We start from the raw sequence: 18,123 nt of genomic DNA on the forward strand, positions 1-18,123 counted from the left end.
TAATGATCTTTCAAGATCACTAGATTCTGGAATGGTCCTGGAAGACCGGAAAATTGCAAATGCTACTCCACTCTTCAAAAAAGGAGAGAGGCAGAAGAAAGGAAACTATAGGCCAGTTACTCTGACCTCAGTGGTTTGAAGAAGTTGGAGTCAATAATTAAGGATGAGGTCTCAGGGTACTTGGAGGCACATAATAAAATAGGCTGCTTGCCTGACAAATCCGTTAGAATTCTTTGAAGAAGTAATAAGCAAGATAGACAAAGGAGAATCGGTTGATGTTGTGCTCCTGAATTTTCAGAAGGCTTTTGACAAGGTGCCACACATAAGGCTGCTTAACAAGCTATGAGCTCATGGTATTACAGGAAAGATTCTAGAATGGATAAGGCAGTGGCTGATTTGCAGGAGGCGAAGAGTGGGAATAAAGGGAGCCTTTTCTGGCTGGCTGCTGGTGACTAGTGGTGTTCCACAGGGGTCCGTGTTGGGACCGATAATTTTTATGTCATATGTCAATGATTTGAATGATAGAATTGATGGCTTTGTTGCAATATGAATGATATGAAGATAGCTGGAAGGGCAGGTAGTTTTGATGAAGTAAAGAGGCTACAGAAGGACAGACAGATTAGGAGAATAGGTAAAGAAACAGCAGATGTAATACAGTGTCGGCAAGTGTATGGTCATGCACTTTGGTAGAACGAAAGGGTTCACTATTTTCTAAATGGAGGGAAAATACAAAAAACTGAGGTGTAAAGCGACTTGGGAGAAATGTTAGCATTCATTTCAAGAGGACTGGAATATAAAAGCAAAGATGTAACATTGAAACTTTATAAAGCACTGGTGAGACCTCTCTTGGAGTATTGTGAGCAGGTTTGGGCTTCTTGTCTTAGAAAGGATGTGCTGAAATTTCAGAAGGTTCAAAGGAAGTTCACAAAAATGATTCCAGGCTTGTTATATGAAAAGCATTTGATGGCTCTGGGCCTGTATTCACTGGATTTCAGAAGAATGAGGGGTGTCCTCATTGAAACCTATTCAATGGTGAAAGACCTCGAAAGAGTGGATGTGGACATGTTTTCTATGGTGGGAATGTCTAAGACCAGGGGACACAGCCTCAGAATAAAGGGGCACCCTTTTAGAATGGAGATGAGGAGGAATTTCTTTAGCCCGAGTGTGATGAATCTGTAGAATACTTTGCCACAGGCAGCCGTGGAGGCCAAATCTTTATGTATATTCAAGGCAGATGTTGATAGATTCTTGATTGGTCAGGGCACAAAGGGATATGAAAAGAAGGCAGGTGATTGGGGTTGAAAGAAATATTGGTTCAGCCATGACAAAATGGCGGAGCAGACTCGATGGGCCAAAAGGCCTAATTCTGCTCCTATATTTTATGCCCTTATGGTCTTATATCTGTTTCTTCAATAACCTATTTGTACTTATTTGTCCGTTATTCCTGATACATAGGTAAAAGTGGACATAGGTATGTTTACAAAGCAGCTGGTTCTGCTTGCACAACCAAATGAACATTAAATCTGTACACCACGTTCACAAAAGTACACTTTAATGAAGAAAGTTAAAGTATTTTGTATCAGCCTTTCCTGAATAAGCCTCATTCAAGAAGTAAAGGAATAGAAATTGTCAGCCACTCAACTTATGTGACTGCTTTTTCATTCAATATGATCATGACTCATCCTTTACTTACTAACCCTACAAACTCACTTTCAAGGACTCCACAACTCATGTTCTCAGTATTATTTATATATTTGCACAATTTCTCTTCTTCTGCACATTGGTTGTTTATCAGTCTTTGTTTATGTATATTCTTTTCATAAATTCTACTCTATTTCTTTATCATTCCTGCGAATGTCTGCAAGAAAATGTATCCCAGGAAGTATACGGTAACATATAGGTACTTTTATAGTAAGTTTACTTTGACTTTACCTTTCAAGCTATTTTCCTGCACCAAGCCCCTGTTCCTAAATTCTCTTCATATCCATAAATCCGTCAAATTATGTTTTGAGTATGCTTCATCACAGAAGAGTATTTGTTAAACGGTGAGACTGGGTAGTGCTGCTGTTCAAAGAGGTAGGTATGCTTATTGAAGGATGTGCAGGTGCAACAAGTAATCAGGTGGGGAACTAGTTACAGGAGGGTGCAAATGGAAGGTCTTATTGCCATTCTGTGGTGTGCTGGTGGACTGTTGTAAGGAAGGACGTACATGCCATGGAGGGCGTGCAGGAAAGATTCAATGGACTGGTTCCAGGATGGCAGCACCGCTGGAAATTCATTGATTTATTGTTGTCACATGTACCAAAGAACAGTGAAATCTTTGTTTTACATTGCAGATCTTCTGAGAGCAGCTTGCAACAAGTTGCCACACTACAGTGCCACGTTGCATCAGAGATCGAGTCGAACTGGAATGCACTTGCTGGAGTTTATGACAATGAGAGCAGCCTCCAAAATTCTTAAAGAGCTCGACAGGTAGGACGTTTCCCCTGGCTGAGGACTCTAGGACCAGAGACAACAATATCAGAGTCAGGGCCAGGCCATTCAGGATAAATGTTTTCACTCAGAGAAGGTGAATCTCTTTCCTGCAGCACTGTGCAGACTCAGTCAAAACAGAGATAGTCTCTACTGCCATGATGAGGCCAAATTCAGATCCTCTACTACCACGATGGGGCCACCCTCAGTGTGGAGGAACAACACCTCATATTCCATCTGGGTAGCCTCCAACCCAATGGTAGAAACATCACCTCCCTCTGGTTCCCCTCCTCCTTTCTTTCATGGTTCACTGTCCTCTACTATTAGAGTCCTTCTTCTTCAGCTCTTTACCTGTTCCACCTATCACCTCCCAGCTTCTTTCTTCACCCCACCCACCTTCCCCATCACCTATCACATGCCAGCTTGTACTCCTCTTCCCTCCCCACCCACCTTCTTATTCTGGTGTCTGGCCTCTTCCTTTTCAGTCCTGGTGAAGGGTCTCAGCCTGAATGTTGGCTCTTTATCCCCCTCTATAGATGCTGTTTGACCTATGGAGTACCTGCAGCAGGTCCTGTGTGTTGCCAGAGTCTGATTGTCTCTGGTACATGAAGGGAATTCGGGCACAGTGCAGGGAAATGGCACTGAGGTAGATTAGCTGTGATCTTGACGGATAGCAAAGCTGTCTCAGAGTGCTTACCCTTCTGAGCCTTCACAGCCCTCTTGGGTGACAGTTCCAACGATTCAGGCCACTCAGGGTGAGAAGGTTTCCTGGCTGAGTGATGACGTAATCCAAGAGCCCTAGCTAATCTCTGGGACTAGGGTCCACAGGGCCGGTGGCATTTAACCTGGAGGTACAGTGAGGAGGAGAAGACTTCAAGGATGGTTGAACTGGCCTGGTAAGTGTCAGATGAAATTTAGTGCTGAGAATTGTGAAGTGTACATTTTGGTCCAAAGAATGAAAGGATGGCACAATTCTGAAAGGGCTACAAAAAGGGGGGGGGGCAGGGATATCTGGAATATCTTCAGTAAATCATTAAAGGTAGGAAGCCAGGTTAACAAAATATTCATAACAGCATACAAAACACAGGGCTTTATAAATAACAAGCAGGAGAACAAGTGTGAGGAATTAAGGTGAAGCTTTATTAGAACACTGGTTCAGCTACAGCTGGTGCGTTGTGTCCACGATGGACACCACTTTAAGGAAGATGGAAAGGTTTAGGAGAGGCTGCAGATGAACTTTACCAAAATGGTGCCAGGAATTAAGGATTTAAATTATGTGGATGCATAGAAGAACCTCTCAAAACAAAGGTAATTGGAGTAGCTGATAGAGGGCTTTAACATCACTGAAGGTACATACACCCAAGGTAGATAGAAACTTCCCACTCTTTCGGATTTAGGAACTAGGGACAGTGAATGAAGGACAGAGTAAATGGGACGTCCTCTTTTCCTGAGCAGAGGGGCCAAGAGTTTAAATTGATAGGAGGAATGAATGGGGAAGTGAGAAGAAATGTCAGACGGAGGATACAGCGTGGAGGCTGGGGGCTTCGGCAGACAGCACTTTCTTGCTAGTAGGTAGCCGGTACACCGAACGGCCTGCTTCCTGCTGTATTTTCCGTGCTTCCAGGTCTGGCACCACTGTCCTGGGCGGGGGTAGCCGGCAGAACACCGCCCCCGCCGACAGGTCGCTTGTCCCGACGGGCGCGCCCTCCACCGGGCGGAGCTGGCCGGCACACTGGCGTCAGCCACCCGGGGCCCGCACGGTGGCCATGGCCCAGAGCCGCCTGGAGTCGATATGGCGAGAGCTGGACGAGCCGCAGCTAGGTGCGGGCTGGGAACTCTTCGTGGACATCGCTGGAATCCGCATTTACCGCTTCTACCGCGAGGTAGGGCCAAGCAGCGGAGCCGCAGGCTTCAGGCTCCGGCTCCGGCTCCGCAGAGGGGAGGGGAGAGTTGCGACCGTCATAGCAAGGGCTGTACTACAGTTATTTGCCAAAAAGATGGCAGTTTCCCTCCCACTAAGTTTAAATCTTAGAACATAGAACAGTACAGGAACAAGCCCTTCGGCCCAGAATATTGTGCCGGAATAATTAGATTAGTAATCAAATGCCAAACCAAACTAATTCCCGCAGCCTCCACGGTTCCAGAGAAGACAACACCAACCCCACTTTAAACACATGCCTTCTAATCCAGGCAGTATCCTGCCAACCTACCAACTCTTGACCTTAGTTGCTCAACACTGCATAAAAGATCTGTGGTATTCTCACCCAACTGTCAATGAGTGATCTTCCAGCAAGAACTTGTGAAGTTTTAATAATCTTACTCAGAATTTATGCATCTAACCCAGCACTTTGCTTATCCAAGGAGTTTGTGTAGTAAAACTAAAAAATGTAAACTTCTAGATGTCACTGTTGATAGAAATGAAAACGAGAAATTTAGAATAATTATGTTTGTATTGATTTTGTTTGGCACTGAGCTCTAGTACGTATCCTTACCTAGTGAAGAGAAGAGGATATTGCAGGGGGAGCAGATGAGATGGGTGCACCTTGGTCAGGTATTGTCAGTGGATTGGGGGTAAAAGATCACTCCCCTCTCCTGCATCAGAGCAAGGATTTCCACAGTAAATATCTTAGTGAAAAAAATCACCTTAATATTGTACTGGACAAGAAATACTGAGTAGCACTGGACAAAAAAAGGCAGTCACAATGAACTGTCTCCCGGTGAACAGTCTCCCAATATATCTCACAGTGGCCACACATTTTAATTCCACGTCCCATTCCCATTCTGATAAGTCTATCCACAGCCTCCTCTACTGTAAAGATGAAGCCGCACTCAGGTTGGAGGAACAACACCTTATATTCCGTCTGGGTAGCCTCCAACCTGATGGCGTGAACATTGACTTCTCAAACTTATGCTAATGCCCCACCTCCCCCTCGTACCCCATCCGTTATTTATTTATATATACACATTCTTTCTCTCTCTCCTTTTTCTCCCTCTGACTGTACCCCTTGCCCATCCTCTGGGTTCCCCCCCCCCCGCCGTTTCTTTCTCCCTGGGCCTCCTGTCCCATGACCCTCTCATATCCCTTTTGCCAATCACTTTTCCAGCTCTTGGCTCCATCCCTCCCCCTCCCGTCTTCTCCTATCATTTCGGATCTCCCCCTCCCCCACCCACTTTCAAATCTCTTACTCACTCTTCTTTCAGTTAGTCCTGATGAAGGGTCTCATCCCGAAACGCCGACTGTACCTCTTCCTAGAGATGCTGCCTGGCCTGCTGCATTCACCAGCAACTTTGATGTGTGTTGCTTGAATTTCCAGCATCTGCAGATTTCCTTGTGTTTGTGTCCTTCATGACTCAGCTTTCCTTCTCCTGCGAATTTGCTCACAAATTATTTAACAGCCATCTCAGATCAGCAAGAGGAAGTCCAGTCTCTGGCCTACAGAGAGGATGCTGAGCTCTTGAGGGATAACAGACTGTAAAAATGCATTTTCAAGGAAGAAATGAACAGCAGATATCCAGATTTGTAATGTGTATCTATAGACTGACATCTTTATGAAGCAAATGTAATCATATCTAGTTCTCTGATGCTAGCCCAGTATTACCATGGAAGCAACGGTTGTGAAGGTTCTGACAATGATTCTTGGTGCTGCGTTCTCAACGTGCTTCATTTCTGCCGTGGCTGTTTCAGAAGCAGCCATTTTTTGCGAGCTGGCATGGTCCTTGGTGTGGCATTTAATTGGTTCCTTAGCCCTTTGCCAATCACTCTCTTTCTGTGTTTTGCAGGAATCCTGCCTCTATGAATATAAAATCTGTGGAACCATTTCAGATTGTGCTCCGGAGTTGTTTGTGGACGTCTACATGGACCTGGACTATAGGGAGCAATGGGATAGTTATGTGAAAGGTTGGTGGTTGATGTGCCTGGTGTGTTGTTAATGCTTCAATAGCAGCTCAGCTTGTTTACTCAAAAAGATTGCTGCAGAACACAATTTCTTAACGAGCTTTTCAAAGGTTGTCTGTGTAGGCCTGAAAACAGCTACATTTCTTCAACTGCAAGTTCCTCATCCACTGAAAGGAAATATGAGTGTTCACACCCCAGCTGCAACCCAATAACCTTTGCTGCAATAAAGATGGAATTGCATTGGAGTGTCACGCTTGCAAGAATGAATAACTCCTCAGCAGTTGCTGGGAGAACAAGGTATGGAGACGGCTGCTTTTAGACCCTTTCTCTGGAGAAGCATCAGCGCCTTGAGAGATGAAATGAAAAGGCTTTCTATTAGAGAAGGTGCAGAGTGGCACGTGTCTTGTTTAAGTAATGTGGAGACACAAAGCTGTGCGTTTAGCCCTCTGCGCTACTCGCTTTATACTTATGTCTGAGCTCCAATGCCATATTCAAGTTTACTGACACAGGCTGAATCAAAGGTGGTGATGAATCAGCATACAGGAGGGAGATTGAACATCTGGCTGAGTGGTGCCACAACAACAACCTCTCACTCAGTGTCAGCAAGACCAAGGAGCTGATTATTGATTTCAGGAGGAGGAAACCAGAGGACCATCAACCAGTCCTCATCAGAGGATCAGAGGTGGAGAAGGTCAGCAACTTTAAATTTCTCAGTGTTCTCACTTTGGAGGACCCAGCACCCAAGTGCAATTACAGAGAAAGCTTGCAGAGCCTCTACTTCCTTAGGAGCTTGCAACAATTCAATCTGACATCTTCAACTTTGATAAAACTTCTATAGATGTGCGGTGGAGAGTATATCAACTGACTGCATCACAGTCTGGTAAGGAAACACTAATGCCCTGGAATGGGAAATCCTACAAAAAGTAGTGGATACAGCCCAGTCCATCACGGGTAAAGCCCTCTCCATCACTGAGCACATCTACATGAAATGTTGTCACAGGAAAGCAGCATCCATCATCAGGGACCCCCACCACCCAGGACATGCTCTCTTCTCGTGGATGCCACCAGGAAGAAGGTAAATGAGCCTTAGGATTCACATCACTGTGTTCAGGAACAGTTATTACCCCTCAGCCATCAGGCTCTGAAACCAAAGGGAATAACGTCACTTGCCCCATCACTGAAATGTTCCCACAACCTGTGGGCTCACTTTCAAGGACTCAATCTCATTTTTTCAATATTTATTGCTTATTTATTTATTATTATTATTTCTTTTTGTATTTACAGTTTGTTGTCTTGAATGCCCAAGTTGGTGTGATCTTTCATTGATTATATTATGGTTATTATTCTATTATGGATTTATTGATTATGCCTGCAGGAAAATGAATCTCAGGGTTGTATGTGTACTTTAGTAATAAATTTGCTTTGAACTTTGATTGTTGGGGTGCATCTGCCAATGAGGGGTTCAGGGGTAATGGGTGTGCTAGTGACAAGGAAGCAGGAAGGTAAGCTGGGGGGGATGTCTGTGTCTTTGTACTAGTGAGCAGGGTGGGGTTGTACCGGGAATGTGGTGATGGTGGGGTAAGGTGTTTAAGTACTGTTGAGAGGATTGGCAAAGGCATGAACAGTGTACTGGTGTACTCTGTGGCTTTCACTGATCTGTGTGATCAAGATGTATATTAAGATATAATATGTAAGTTGTATATTGTGTGAATTGCCGCCCTAGGAACTTCAAAGCCTGGCAATTGCTGTTGAGAGATGCTGTTGAAGCCTGCATACCTCCTGCACTACATCACAGGGGGAGCAGCGGCACGATAATTCCCAGCAGAAACGTTTTGATGCATTTCTTTGTTTAAACAGCTGCCCTACATCTGTGAGCTTTGCTGAACTACAGGTCAAGTAGTCTTTACACAGTCCTTTTCTTTCCACTTGCCCTGTGTGAAGTTAGAGTCCTCTGATGTGTGGTGGGGCCGGGGTAGGTTGCTCGTCTTTTTACATGATACACAATTTATGTGTTTTGAAATAACCAGCCCAGGAAGCTGCTGGGAAGTTCCACCCTGTGCATTCTGTGTCTAGCAATGCTGATATTTTCTCTATTGTTAACTGTTTTTTGGATGTTCTGTTCTCTTAATTGTGTGGCTGAAGTGTTCACATCAGTAGCCTTCATCTGGGTTGGCCATCCACCTGGCCTTTCTAACAGGTGTCTCCTTTTGAGTGACCTGTGAGGCACCTTTTCCACCTACCCAGTAAGGAAGGTGCATTGTCACTCCTGCAGTGGTGCAGAGCTCTGAGATCTCTCCACATGCAATAAAATATTTGGATACAAACTTTTTCCTCCCAGCAGTGTCCCATACCAAGATTAAAGGAAGAAGCCAAAGGTTCACTGTATCTCTTAAATATATTTTAAGTTGATAACAAGTAAACTGTTGTTTTTACTGTGCTTGTATTTTTCTGGGCTATTTGCAGTATTGGCTTCCTTCAGCATCTCTTTCAGGTACTGTTCATTTCATTTCTACCTCTTGTCTGGGTGTCCATAGCTAAAGTTTTTATAATAATTTAGAATTGTAGATTAGGTAAAATGGAATGTTGAAACTCTTCAAACAATAATGTTGTGTTGAACATCCAATGCTGATCCTGGCCTTTCTGACCCAATAGATTTGTAAAAGGGTCTCACATAATCTCACCCTCGCCACATAACTTTACCTTTCATTCTCTTTTGTGTTTATCCAGCTGTTCCCTTGACAGTAAGGGATAATTAGCCATATAAATGTCCTGAGTCCCTGCCTTGCAGAGTAGTTGCTGAGAATTGAGTAGAGGTGAACGAGCCAAGATTGCTCCCAAGTGTAGATACAAGATGAGAAAAGACCGGGGATTGTCTGTCCTGCTTCTGACAGTTAAATAGTCTACTGTGTACAGTTCCCTGTTACCAGAGGGCTGCGATTGCCTGTGGTGACACACCCTGGAATGTGACTCCCTTCCTGACAATAGTGTGGAGGATGCGAAAGGAAATGGAGAGAAACACATATTAAAGGTGTAGTCCTATGCTGATGCTCAATGATCCTAATAAATCAATTAATCAACATTTAAATCTTTTTTTTAACCCTGCAGAGCTGAAGGAGCTGGAGCATAGCGGGCAGAAGGTGATTTACTGGGAAGTTAAATACCCCTTCCTCATGTCTAACCGAGATGTATCCTTCACTGTACTGAATATCCGTCTGGTCACAGAGTAGTCCCGGCGTCTAGTGGGCTCTATGTGGATTAACTTGGAGTTAAAATGTTGTTATTTTCTCAGTTATCTTGAGAAAGTGGTTTGTTGTTAATCAAATATTTAAAATTTACAACCACAATCACCTTTGGAGTTCCCTCCTTAAATATTTTAAGCCGGGGATTCCCAACCTGGGGTCTACGGATCTCTGTTAATGGTAAGGCTTCATGGCATAAAAAATGGTTGGGAACCCTTGCTTTAAGCAGAAAAGATTAATGTTCCATTGCATGCCTGGTAACGCCCAAACATCAGCTGTTCAGCAGAAAAAGCGAAATGTTTAGTTGTGCATGTTACAAAAGCAATAGGGTAAGTACTGAAGGAAGGGAGTCACAGTCGTGTGGTCAGGGTGGGGTGGAATTTATAGGGTTATGGGAGCAAGATAGAATTAGACTATATTTTAACACATTCAGAACAGCTGGAAGAGTCATGAGGGGCTGAATAGTTGCCTACTGTGCTGAGTTTAGTTGCTATAAGTGATTCTTTAGACCAGTTGTTTTAACAACATCGGTGTTCAGACACTGAAAAGAAAGTGAAACCTTTCAGACAAGATCACATGAACTTTGTTACTTTGCGAAAGCAGTATGGAGCAGACATAAAATGTGGTTTGGCCGAGGAAAGATGAACTCTTTGCTTCACAGCCTCCTGTCAGGTGCACTTTGTAGCCTTCTGTGGGGAAAGTGCTTGGGACAAGACCAGATTTCTGACTGTCTTCCTGGGAGCTAAATGCAAAGCTTTGGTGGTAACCTCACTGTGTGCCTCTGAGGTGTTACATGTCTGATGGATTGAGGAGTCACAAGCCACTGTGGACATGATGCAGTGTAGAACTAAGCATGGGAATTGCATGAAATGACAGCATGCAAGTTACTGATGAAGGTCTGCAACCTGGAACGTTAACTCTCTTATGGCAATGTCTCTGTCCCATGCTGCTGAAGAGAAAGTTTGTAAGGTTATTGTAGCAGTTTGGCACTGGTTCTGCTGTAGGAGTGTAATGATTCTACTAACGGGCATAAGTTGGTTAATGGGATTAGTCCAGATGAGTCAAAGTGGGCAGGGTGACCAAAGACCCTGTTTGGGTGCGGTTTGTCTCACACTGGGTTATTGGAAGGAAGATACTGCCAGTAAGAGGTGACTCTTTGTGTGCAGCTCTGATGGGAATTGTCAAATATTCCCGGTTAGGACTACTACAGCTGAAATCCACAGCCACTCCAGTAAGCAACATGTTTTTTAAATGTCTTAAAACAATATCAATCCTCAAAATTGATGGATCCACATGGCAGACTCAGGTCACGAGTGCAGTTCCCCTTTAAGAAAACGGAAGTGAGGAAGGCACAGGTACAAATGAAATGCACAACCCTTAGACTCCACTCCCGACTACCCTAATGGTGAATGTACTGCCTGTCTGTCTAGGTACCATATCCGATGCGGACCATGGTTTTCCATATAGATCTAGGTCAATGTACAGACTCTGGAAAATAAAATGTAAGCTCTCAGAGCAAAATTGCAGTACCAGAGGGACATCATGGACTGCAGTGTACTTTGCTTCATGGAAACTTGGCTCACTCCCGCCATTTTGGCTGTACCACTCACCAAAAAGACAGGCCAGTTGAGTCTTTTAAAGGTAGAGGAGGCGGAGTATGCTTCATGATTAATTCATTGTGGTGCACGGGTTCTGTCTCAGTCATGCTCACCTGTCATCTAGTGGCCAAGTATCATCTATTTTATCTGCTGAGGCAGTTTTCTGACATCATCCTGGTAGTGGTGTACATTCCACCTCTGGCTTATGTCAGACAGGCTCTGAAGGAGCTGAACACAATGATCAGGAGTCATGAAACAGCACACCCTGATTTCTTCCCTATCATTGCAGGGGATTTCAACCAGGCCAGCTTGAAGAAGCCTCTGAACAACTACCACTAACATATCACCTGGGGAACTAGAGAGCCAACACACTTGACCACTGTAATATCACCATCGAGAATACTTACCATGTCCACGATTTGAAAAGTCCTGGCTGTACTTCTACTCCCAGCAGAAACTAAAGACTGAGAGCACCAATGGTGAGGACCAAGAAGGTATGGCCAAGGGAGGCAGAGGAATACTTACAGGACTGCTTTGAGTCAGTGGAATGGACAATATTCAGGGATTCATCGTCAAATTTAAATGAATGTGCCACATTTGTCACTGACTTCTAGATCTGTGTGGATGGTTGGGTCCCTTCAAGAACATACTGGACATATCCAAACCAAAAGCTGTGCATGAACCAGGAGATTTGTAGTCTGCTCAGGACTAGATCTGTGGCATTCAGGACCTGTGATCCAAAACTATACAAGAGGTCCAGGTATGAGCTATGGAAAGGCTATTTTAAGAGTGGAAAAAAGAGCAGTTGAAGTTAGAGATGGAATGGGATGCAATCCGGCAGCATCTAGAGATTCTGTAATCTCTGTCTCAGAGGCCGATGCCAGAATGTCTTCATGAGAGTTAACCCTTGCAAGGCATCATGCCGATATTATACCTGTTATGGCAATGGAAACCTGTGTTAATCAACTGGTGGGAGTGTTGAAGGACACCTTCAATCTCTCACTGCTGCAGTCAGAGGTTCTCCACCTTCTTCAAAAGGGTGACAATCAAACCAGTGCCCAAGAAAGACAGGGTGAGCTGCATCAACAACTGTCACTCACATCTTCTGTGATGAAGTACTTGGAGAGGTTGGTCATTGCCAGAATCAACTCCTGCCTAGGTAAGGATTGGACCTGCTGAATTTACCTATCACCACAATAGGTCTCCAGTGGACGCAATCTCACTGGTTCTTCACTTTGCCTTGGATCACCTGGACAGTAGCAATACCTGCAGTACGTCTGGTGTTGTTTATTGATACAGCTCAGTGTTCAACACCATCGTACCTTCAGCTCTAATCAATAAGCAAGAAAACCTGGGCTTCTGTACCTCCCTCTGCAACTGGATCCTTGACTTCCTTTAGTCAGTGCACTTCAAAGCTCACATCTTCGCCTCACTGACAATCAATACTGACACGTGAGGTAATGTTGCAACTATATAACCTTAATTAGACCCCACTTGGAGTACTGTTTTGAGTTCTGGTCACCTTACTACAGGAAAGATGTGGATACTATAGGAAGAGTGCAGAGGAGATTTACAAGGATGTTGCCTGGACTGGAGACTGTGCCTTATGAGAACAGGTTGAGTGAACTTGGCCCTTTCTCCTTGGAGCAACGAGGATGAGAAGTGACCTGATAGAGGTGTATAAGATGATGAGAGGCATTGATCATGTGGATAGTCAGAGGCTTTTTCCCAGGGCTGAAATGGCTAACACGAGGGGGCATAGTCTTAAGGTGCTTGGAAGTAGGTACAGAGATGTCAGGGGTATATGTTTTTCACACAGAGAGTGGTGGGTGTGTGGAATGCACTGCCAGCAATGGTGGTAGAGGCAGATACAATAGGGTTTTTTTAAGAGACTGTTAGGTAGGTACACAGAGATTAGGAAAATGGAGGACTATGCGGTAGGGTAGTTCTAGGCAGTTTCTAGAGTAGGTTACATGGTCGGCACAACATTGTGGGCTGAAGGGCCTGTAATGTGCTGTAGATTTCTATGTTCTACACACCTCAAGGACGTGTGCTTAGCCCACTGCTCTACTCCCTCTACACCCATGACTGTGTGGCTAGGCACAGCTCAAATGCCATCTTACTGTATAAATTTGCTGATGATATAACTATTGGTGGCAGGGTTTCAGTTGGTGACGAGATGTACAGGAGTGAGATGGTTCAGCTGGTTGAGTAGTGTCACAACAACCACCTTACACTCAATATCAGTAAGACCAAGGAAGTGATTGTGGACCAGGAAGAGAAAGTTGACGGAACACACACCAGCCCTCTTGGAGGGGTCAGCAGTGGAAAGACCGAGCAGTTTCAAGTTCCTGGGTGTCAACATCTCTGAAGAAGTATTCTGGGTCCAACATATTGATGCAGTTACAAAGAAGGCATGACTGCGGCTATATTTCATTAGAAGGTGCGGAGACTTGGTATGTCACCAAAGACTCTAGCAAATTTCTACAGGTGTACCATGGAGAGCATTCTAACTGGTTGCATAACGATCTGGGGCCACTACCCAGGACTAGAAAAAGCTCCAGGAAGTTGCAAACTCAGCCAGCCCCATTAGTGGCCCTAGCCTGCCCAGCGTTGAGGCGATGCCAATAAAAGGTGGCATCCATCATTAAGGGCCCCATGTCTGCTTCTCATTTCTACGATCAAGGAGGAGATGCAGGAGCCTGAAGACACACACTCAACGTTTCAGGAACAGCTTCTTCCCCACTGCTATCAGATTTCTGAATGGACGATAAACCCGTGTAAACTATCTCACTTTTTTTCTTGTTCTCTTTCTGCACTATTTAATAATTATAATTTTATATATACATATATATACACACACACACATTTCTTAATTTATAGTTTTTAATATTATGTATTGCAATGTACTGCTGCCGTAAAACAACATATTTAATGATATATGCCAGTGATAGTAAACATAATTCTCTTTCCCTGTGACATTATTCAGGAAATAAGTTTAAATTAGTACTATGACAAGTAGTGAAAAGTCATTGAAACTCATGCAGCAGTGGGATTGTTGCAAAATCCACTGGTCATGGATATACCAGAGAAGGATTATCTCTTGCCTTGGGTAACCTGTCATATGTGTCCATTCAACTGAACAGTACTTGAAATAGCCAGCATGCCATTTGTTCAGTCGTTAAGCTGTTTTAAAATAGGCAACAATGTGAGAATTGACAAATTGAAGATATTTTTGTGTACCACTGGCCAATAATTATTTGAATGACAAATGTACCCTTGCTCATGGCACCCATATCTCAAGGCTTGAACAAAGCATCATTTTAAGATCAAGAGCACCTTTCCCTAACTTTACCCACAGTATGTGTATGGGCGTGAGCTTCATGACCTGGACATCAACGGACGGAAAATTTGGGTGATCATTGCACAATCGAAATGTGTACCGGAGATACCAGCCAAAGCGGGCATCATCCGAGTGGAAGACTACCATCAAACTGTGGCTTTGGAGAGTGATGGTAACCAAGGCACCAAAGGTACAACTGTACAATTTTACTTTCAGTCTTGCCCACTCAAAGTCTCACATTAGAAGGCTGGGTAGGAAAATAAAGCCCCAAAGTAGAAAGAGACTGGGAATGAGACTGACTGGATCGCTGACACAGACTAGCTGATCTAGATATCAGGGGTAGGTTTTTTATGCATAGAGTGGTGGGTACATGGAATGCATTGCCAGGGGTGGTGGTAGAGACAGATACATCTGGGACACTTGGGACCCTTAGATAGGCACATGGATGAAAGAAAAATGGAGGCCTTATGGGAGGGAAGGGTTAGATTGGTGTTGAGTAGGTGAAAGGGCCTGTTTCTGTGCTGCACTCGTCTATGTTCTATAATTTAAACATCTTCAAGAGATGTTGCACAAGTATCTGGCTATTGGCAGCTTCTGGAGAGAGCCGAGGAGGAAAGGAAGATCTATGAATAAGGAAATAATTACTCAAATTACTTTAACATTTCACTCTTCATTGCCTTATCTTAAATTTCCAGGTGACTATTTGGCCAGTAATGTTATTGTTACTGCTATACGTTTCCTAAATGGACATTGAACCCATGAACACAACCTCACGTTTTAAAAATATATATTATTTTTGTTTTTGCACTATTTTTAATCTATTCAGTATACATATATACAGTGGCATGCAAAAGTTTGGGTATTCCGGTCAAAATTTCCGTTACTGTGAATAGCTAAGCAAGTAAAAGATGAACTGATTTCCAAAAGGCATAAAGTTAAAGGTGACACATTTCTTTAATATTTTAAGCAAGAACACCTTTTTATTTCCATTGTTTACAGTTTTAAAATAACAAAAAAGGAAAAGGGCCCGAAGCAAAAGTTTGGGCACCCTGCATGGCAGTACTTAGTAACACTCCCTTTGGCAAGTATCACAACCTGTAAATGCTTTCTGTAGCCAGCTAAGAGTCTTTCAATTCTTGTTTGGGGGATTTTTGCCCATTCTTCCTTGCAAAAGGCTTCTAGTTCTGTGAGATTCTTGGGTGTCTTGCATGCACTGCTCTTTTGAGGTCTATCCACAGATTCTTGATGATGTTTAGGTCGGGGGACTGTGAGGGCCATGGCAAAACCTTCAGCTTGCGCCTCTTGAGGTAGTCCATTGTGGATTTTGAGGTGTGTTTAGGTTCATTATCCTGTTGTAGAAGCCATCCTCTTTTCATCTTTGGCTTTTTTACGGACGGTGTAATGTTTGCTTCCAGAATTTGCTGGTATTTAATTGAATTCATTCTTCCCTCTACCAGTAAATGTTCCCTGCAACACAAGCCCAAAGCATGATTGATCCACCCCCGTGCTTAACAGTTGGAGAGGTGTTCTTTTCATGAAATTCTGCACCCTTTTTTTTTATTGCGACCAAAAAGTTCTATTCAAAAGGTTCAAAGGAACATCTAAACAAGCCTGATGCATTTTGGAAACAAGTCCTGTGGACTGATGAAGTTAAAATAGAACTTTTTGGCTCATTGAGCAAAGGTATGTTTGGAGAAAAAAGGGTGCAGAATTTCACGAAAAGAACCCCTCTCCAACTGTTAAGCACAGGAGTGGATTAATCATGCTTTGGGCTTGTGTTGCAGCCAGTGGCACGGGGAACATTTACTGGTAGAGGGAAGAATGAATTCAATTAAATACCAGCAAATTCTGGAAGCAAACATCACACTGTCCGTAATAAAGCCGAAGATGAAAAGAGGATGGCTTCTACAACAGGATAATGAACCGAAACACACCTCAAAATCCACAATGGACTACCTCAAGAGGTGCAAGCTGAAGGTTTTGCCATGGCCCTCACAGTCCCCCGACCTAAACATCATCGAGAATCTGTGGATAGACTTCAAAAGAGCAGTGCATGCAAGACAGCCCAAGAATCTAACAGAACTAGAAACCTTTTGCAAGGAAGAATGGCCGAAAATCCCCCAAACAAGTATTGAAAGACCCTTAGCTGGCTACAGAAAGCATTTATAGGTTGTGATACTTGCCAAAGGAGTGTTACTAAGTACTGCCATGCAGGGTGCCCAAACTTTTGCTTCGGGCCCTTTTCCTTTTTTGTTATTTTGAAACTGTAAAAGATGGAAATAAAAAAAGTTTTCTTGCTTAAAATATTAAAGAAATGTGTCATCTTTAACCTTATGCCTTTTGGAAATCAGTTCATCTTTTACTCACTCATCTATTCACAGTAACAGAAATTTTGACCAAGGGTGCCCAAACTTTTGCATGCCACTGTATGTACTTACTGTAGTTGATTAACTTGGTTATTTATTTTTCCTTTCTGTATTATCATATATCGCATTGAACTGCTGCTGCTAAGTTAACAAATTTCACAACACATGCTGGTGTTAATAAACCTGATTTTGATTCTGTTCTAAGTCCCTTGATAAATAAAGGAAATGATGTCCATTCTGTGATGTTTTCTTCTCTAGTGTTTCTACATTACTTTGATAATCCAGGAGGCTTGATCCCAACCTTCCTCATTAACTGGGCCGCAAAGGTGAGTGAATGTTTTCAGTATTGTAACAGCTATGTTTCTAAGAAGCGATAAATATTTTGTCCTTCAAGGGTTGCACAGTGGTGTAGCGGTTAATGTAATGCTGTTACAGCACTAGCAATCCGGGTTCAATTCACACCAGTCTGTAATGAGTTTGTATGTTCTCCCCATGACTGCGTGGGTTTCCTCCCACATTCCAAACAGCATGTGAGTTAGTAGGTTAATTGGTCTATAAGACCATAAAATATAGGAGCAGAAGTAGGCCATTCTGCCCATCGAGTCTGCTTCGCCATTCACATGGATGTTATTGGGCAGTGTGGGCTCGTTGGGCCAGAAGAGCCTGTTATCATGTTGTATCAATAAATCAATTGGTTGAGTATCTTGGTGGGTTTGTGATAAAGACATGAAGCTCTGGCAAAAAGATGAACAAGTATCTTCTGGGGGAACAGCAGGAAAGGTAAGTAAGGAAGAGAATGGACCCTTTCCTTGGCTGAAGAGGCTCAACTCAAGAGATACTTAGGTCAGGGAAGATGAAGAGTTGGCCTCTCAATTGCCTTTCTGAGATCTGATCTGAGCCACGTTGTAACCTGCAATTGGCAAAAACCAATCTGCTGGAGGAACCCAGCAGGTCAGGCAGCATCTGTAGATGGAAAAGAACAATTGGCATTTCAGGCCAGCTCTCTCTTAAGAGGTGCTTGGACAGGAAAGGTCTAGAAGAATAGCAGCCTAATGGGATTGGTGTAGATAAGTATAGACAAGATGGACTGAGAGGACCTGTTCTTGTGCTGTTCAGTGCTACAATGTCTGAGGCTGGTGCCAGAAGTTGACCTAACTGAAGAATATTGGTCGAGGAGATTGAGCCAGTGTCAAGGAGGAAGTATATATAT

General features: G+C 43.5%; 1 protein-coding gene across 2 annotated transcripts in view; it reads left to right on the plus strand.

The window, feature by feature from the left end:
* The first annotated feature begins 3,622 nt into the window (after positions 1-3,622).
* Positions 3,623-18,123, plus strand: part of pctp (phosphatidylcholine transfer protein) — a 30,896-nt gene continuing 16,395 nt past the window's right edge. Inside the window, exons 1-5 of one of the 2 annotated variants that reach the window (XM_063030703.1) lie at positions 3,623-4,355; positions 6,253-6,370; positions 9,473-9,552; positions 14,566-14,737; positions 17,172-17,239. In XM_063030703.1, the coding sequence (XP_062886773.1) occupies positions 4,239-4,355; positions 6,253-6,370; positions 9,473-9,552; positions 14,566-14,737; positions 17,172-17,239 (555 nt within the window). In that variant the 5' untranslated portion in view covers positions 3,623-4,238. The remainder of the gene's footprint in view (positions 4,356-6,252; positions 6,371-9,472; positions 9,553-14,565; positions 14,738-17,171; positions 17,240-18,123) is intronic. The other variant, XM_063030704.1, reaches the window with a different exon arrangement.

This window comes from Mobula hypostoma, chromosome 22 (assembly GCF_963921235.1).
Source record: "Mobula hypostoma chromosome 22, sMobHyp1.1, whole genome shotgun sequence".
NCBI lineage: Eukaryota > Metazoa > Chordata > Chondrichthyes > Myliobatiformes > Myliobatidae > Mobula > Mobula hypostoma.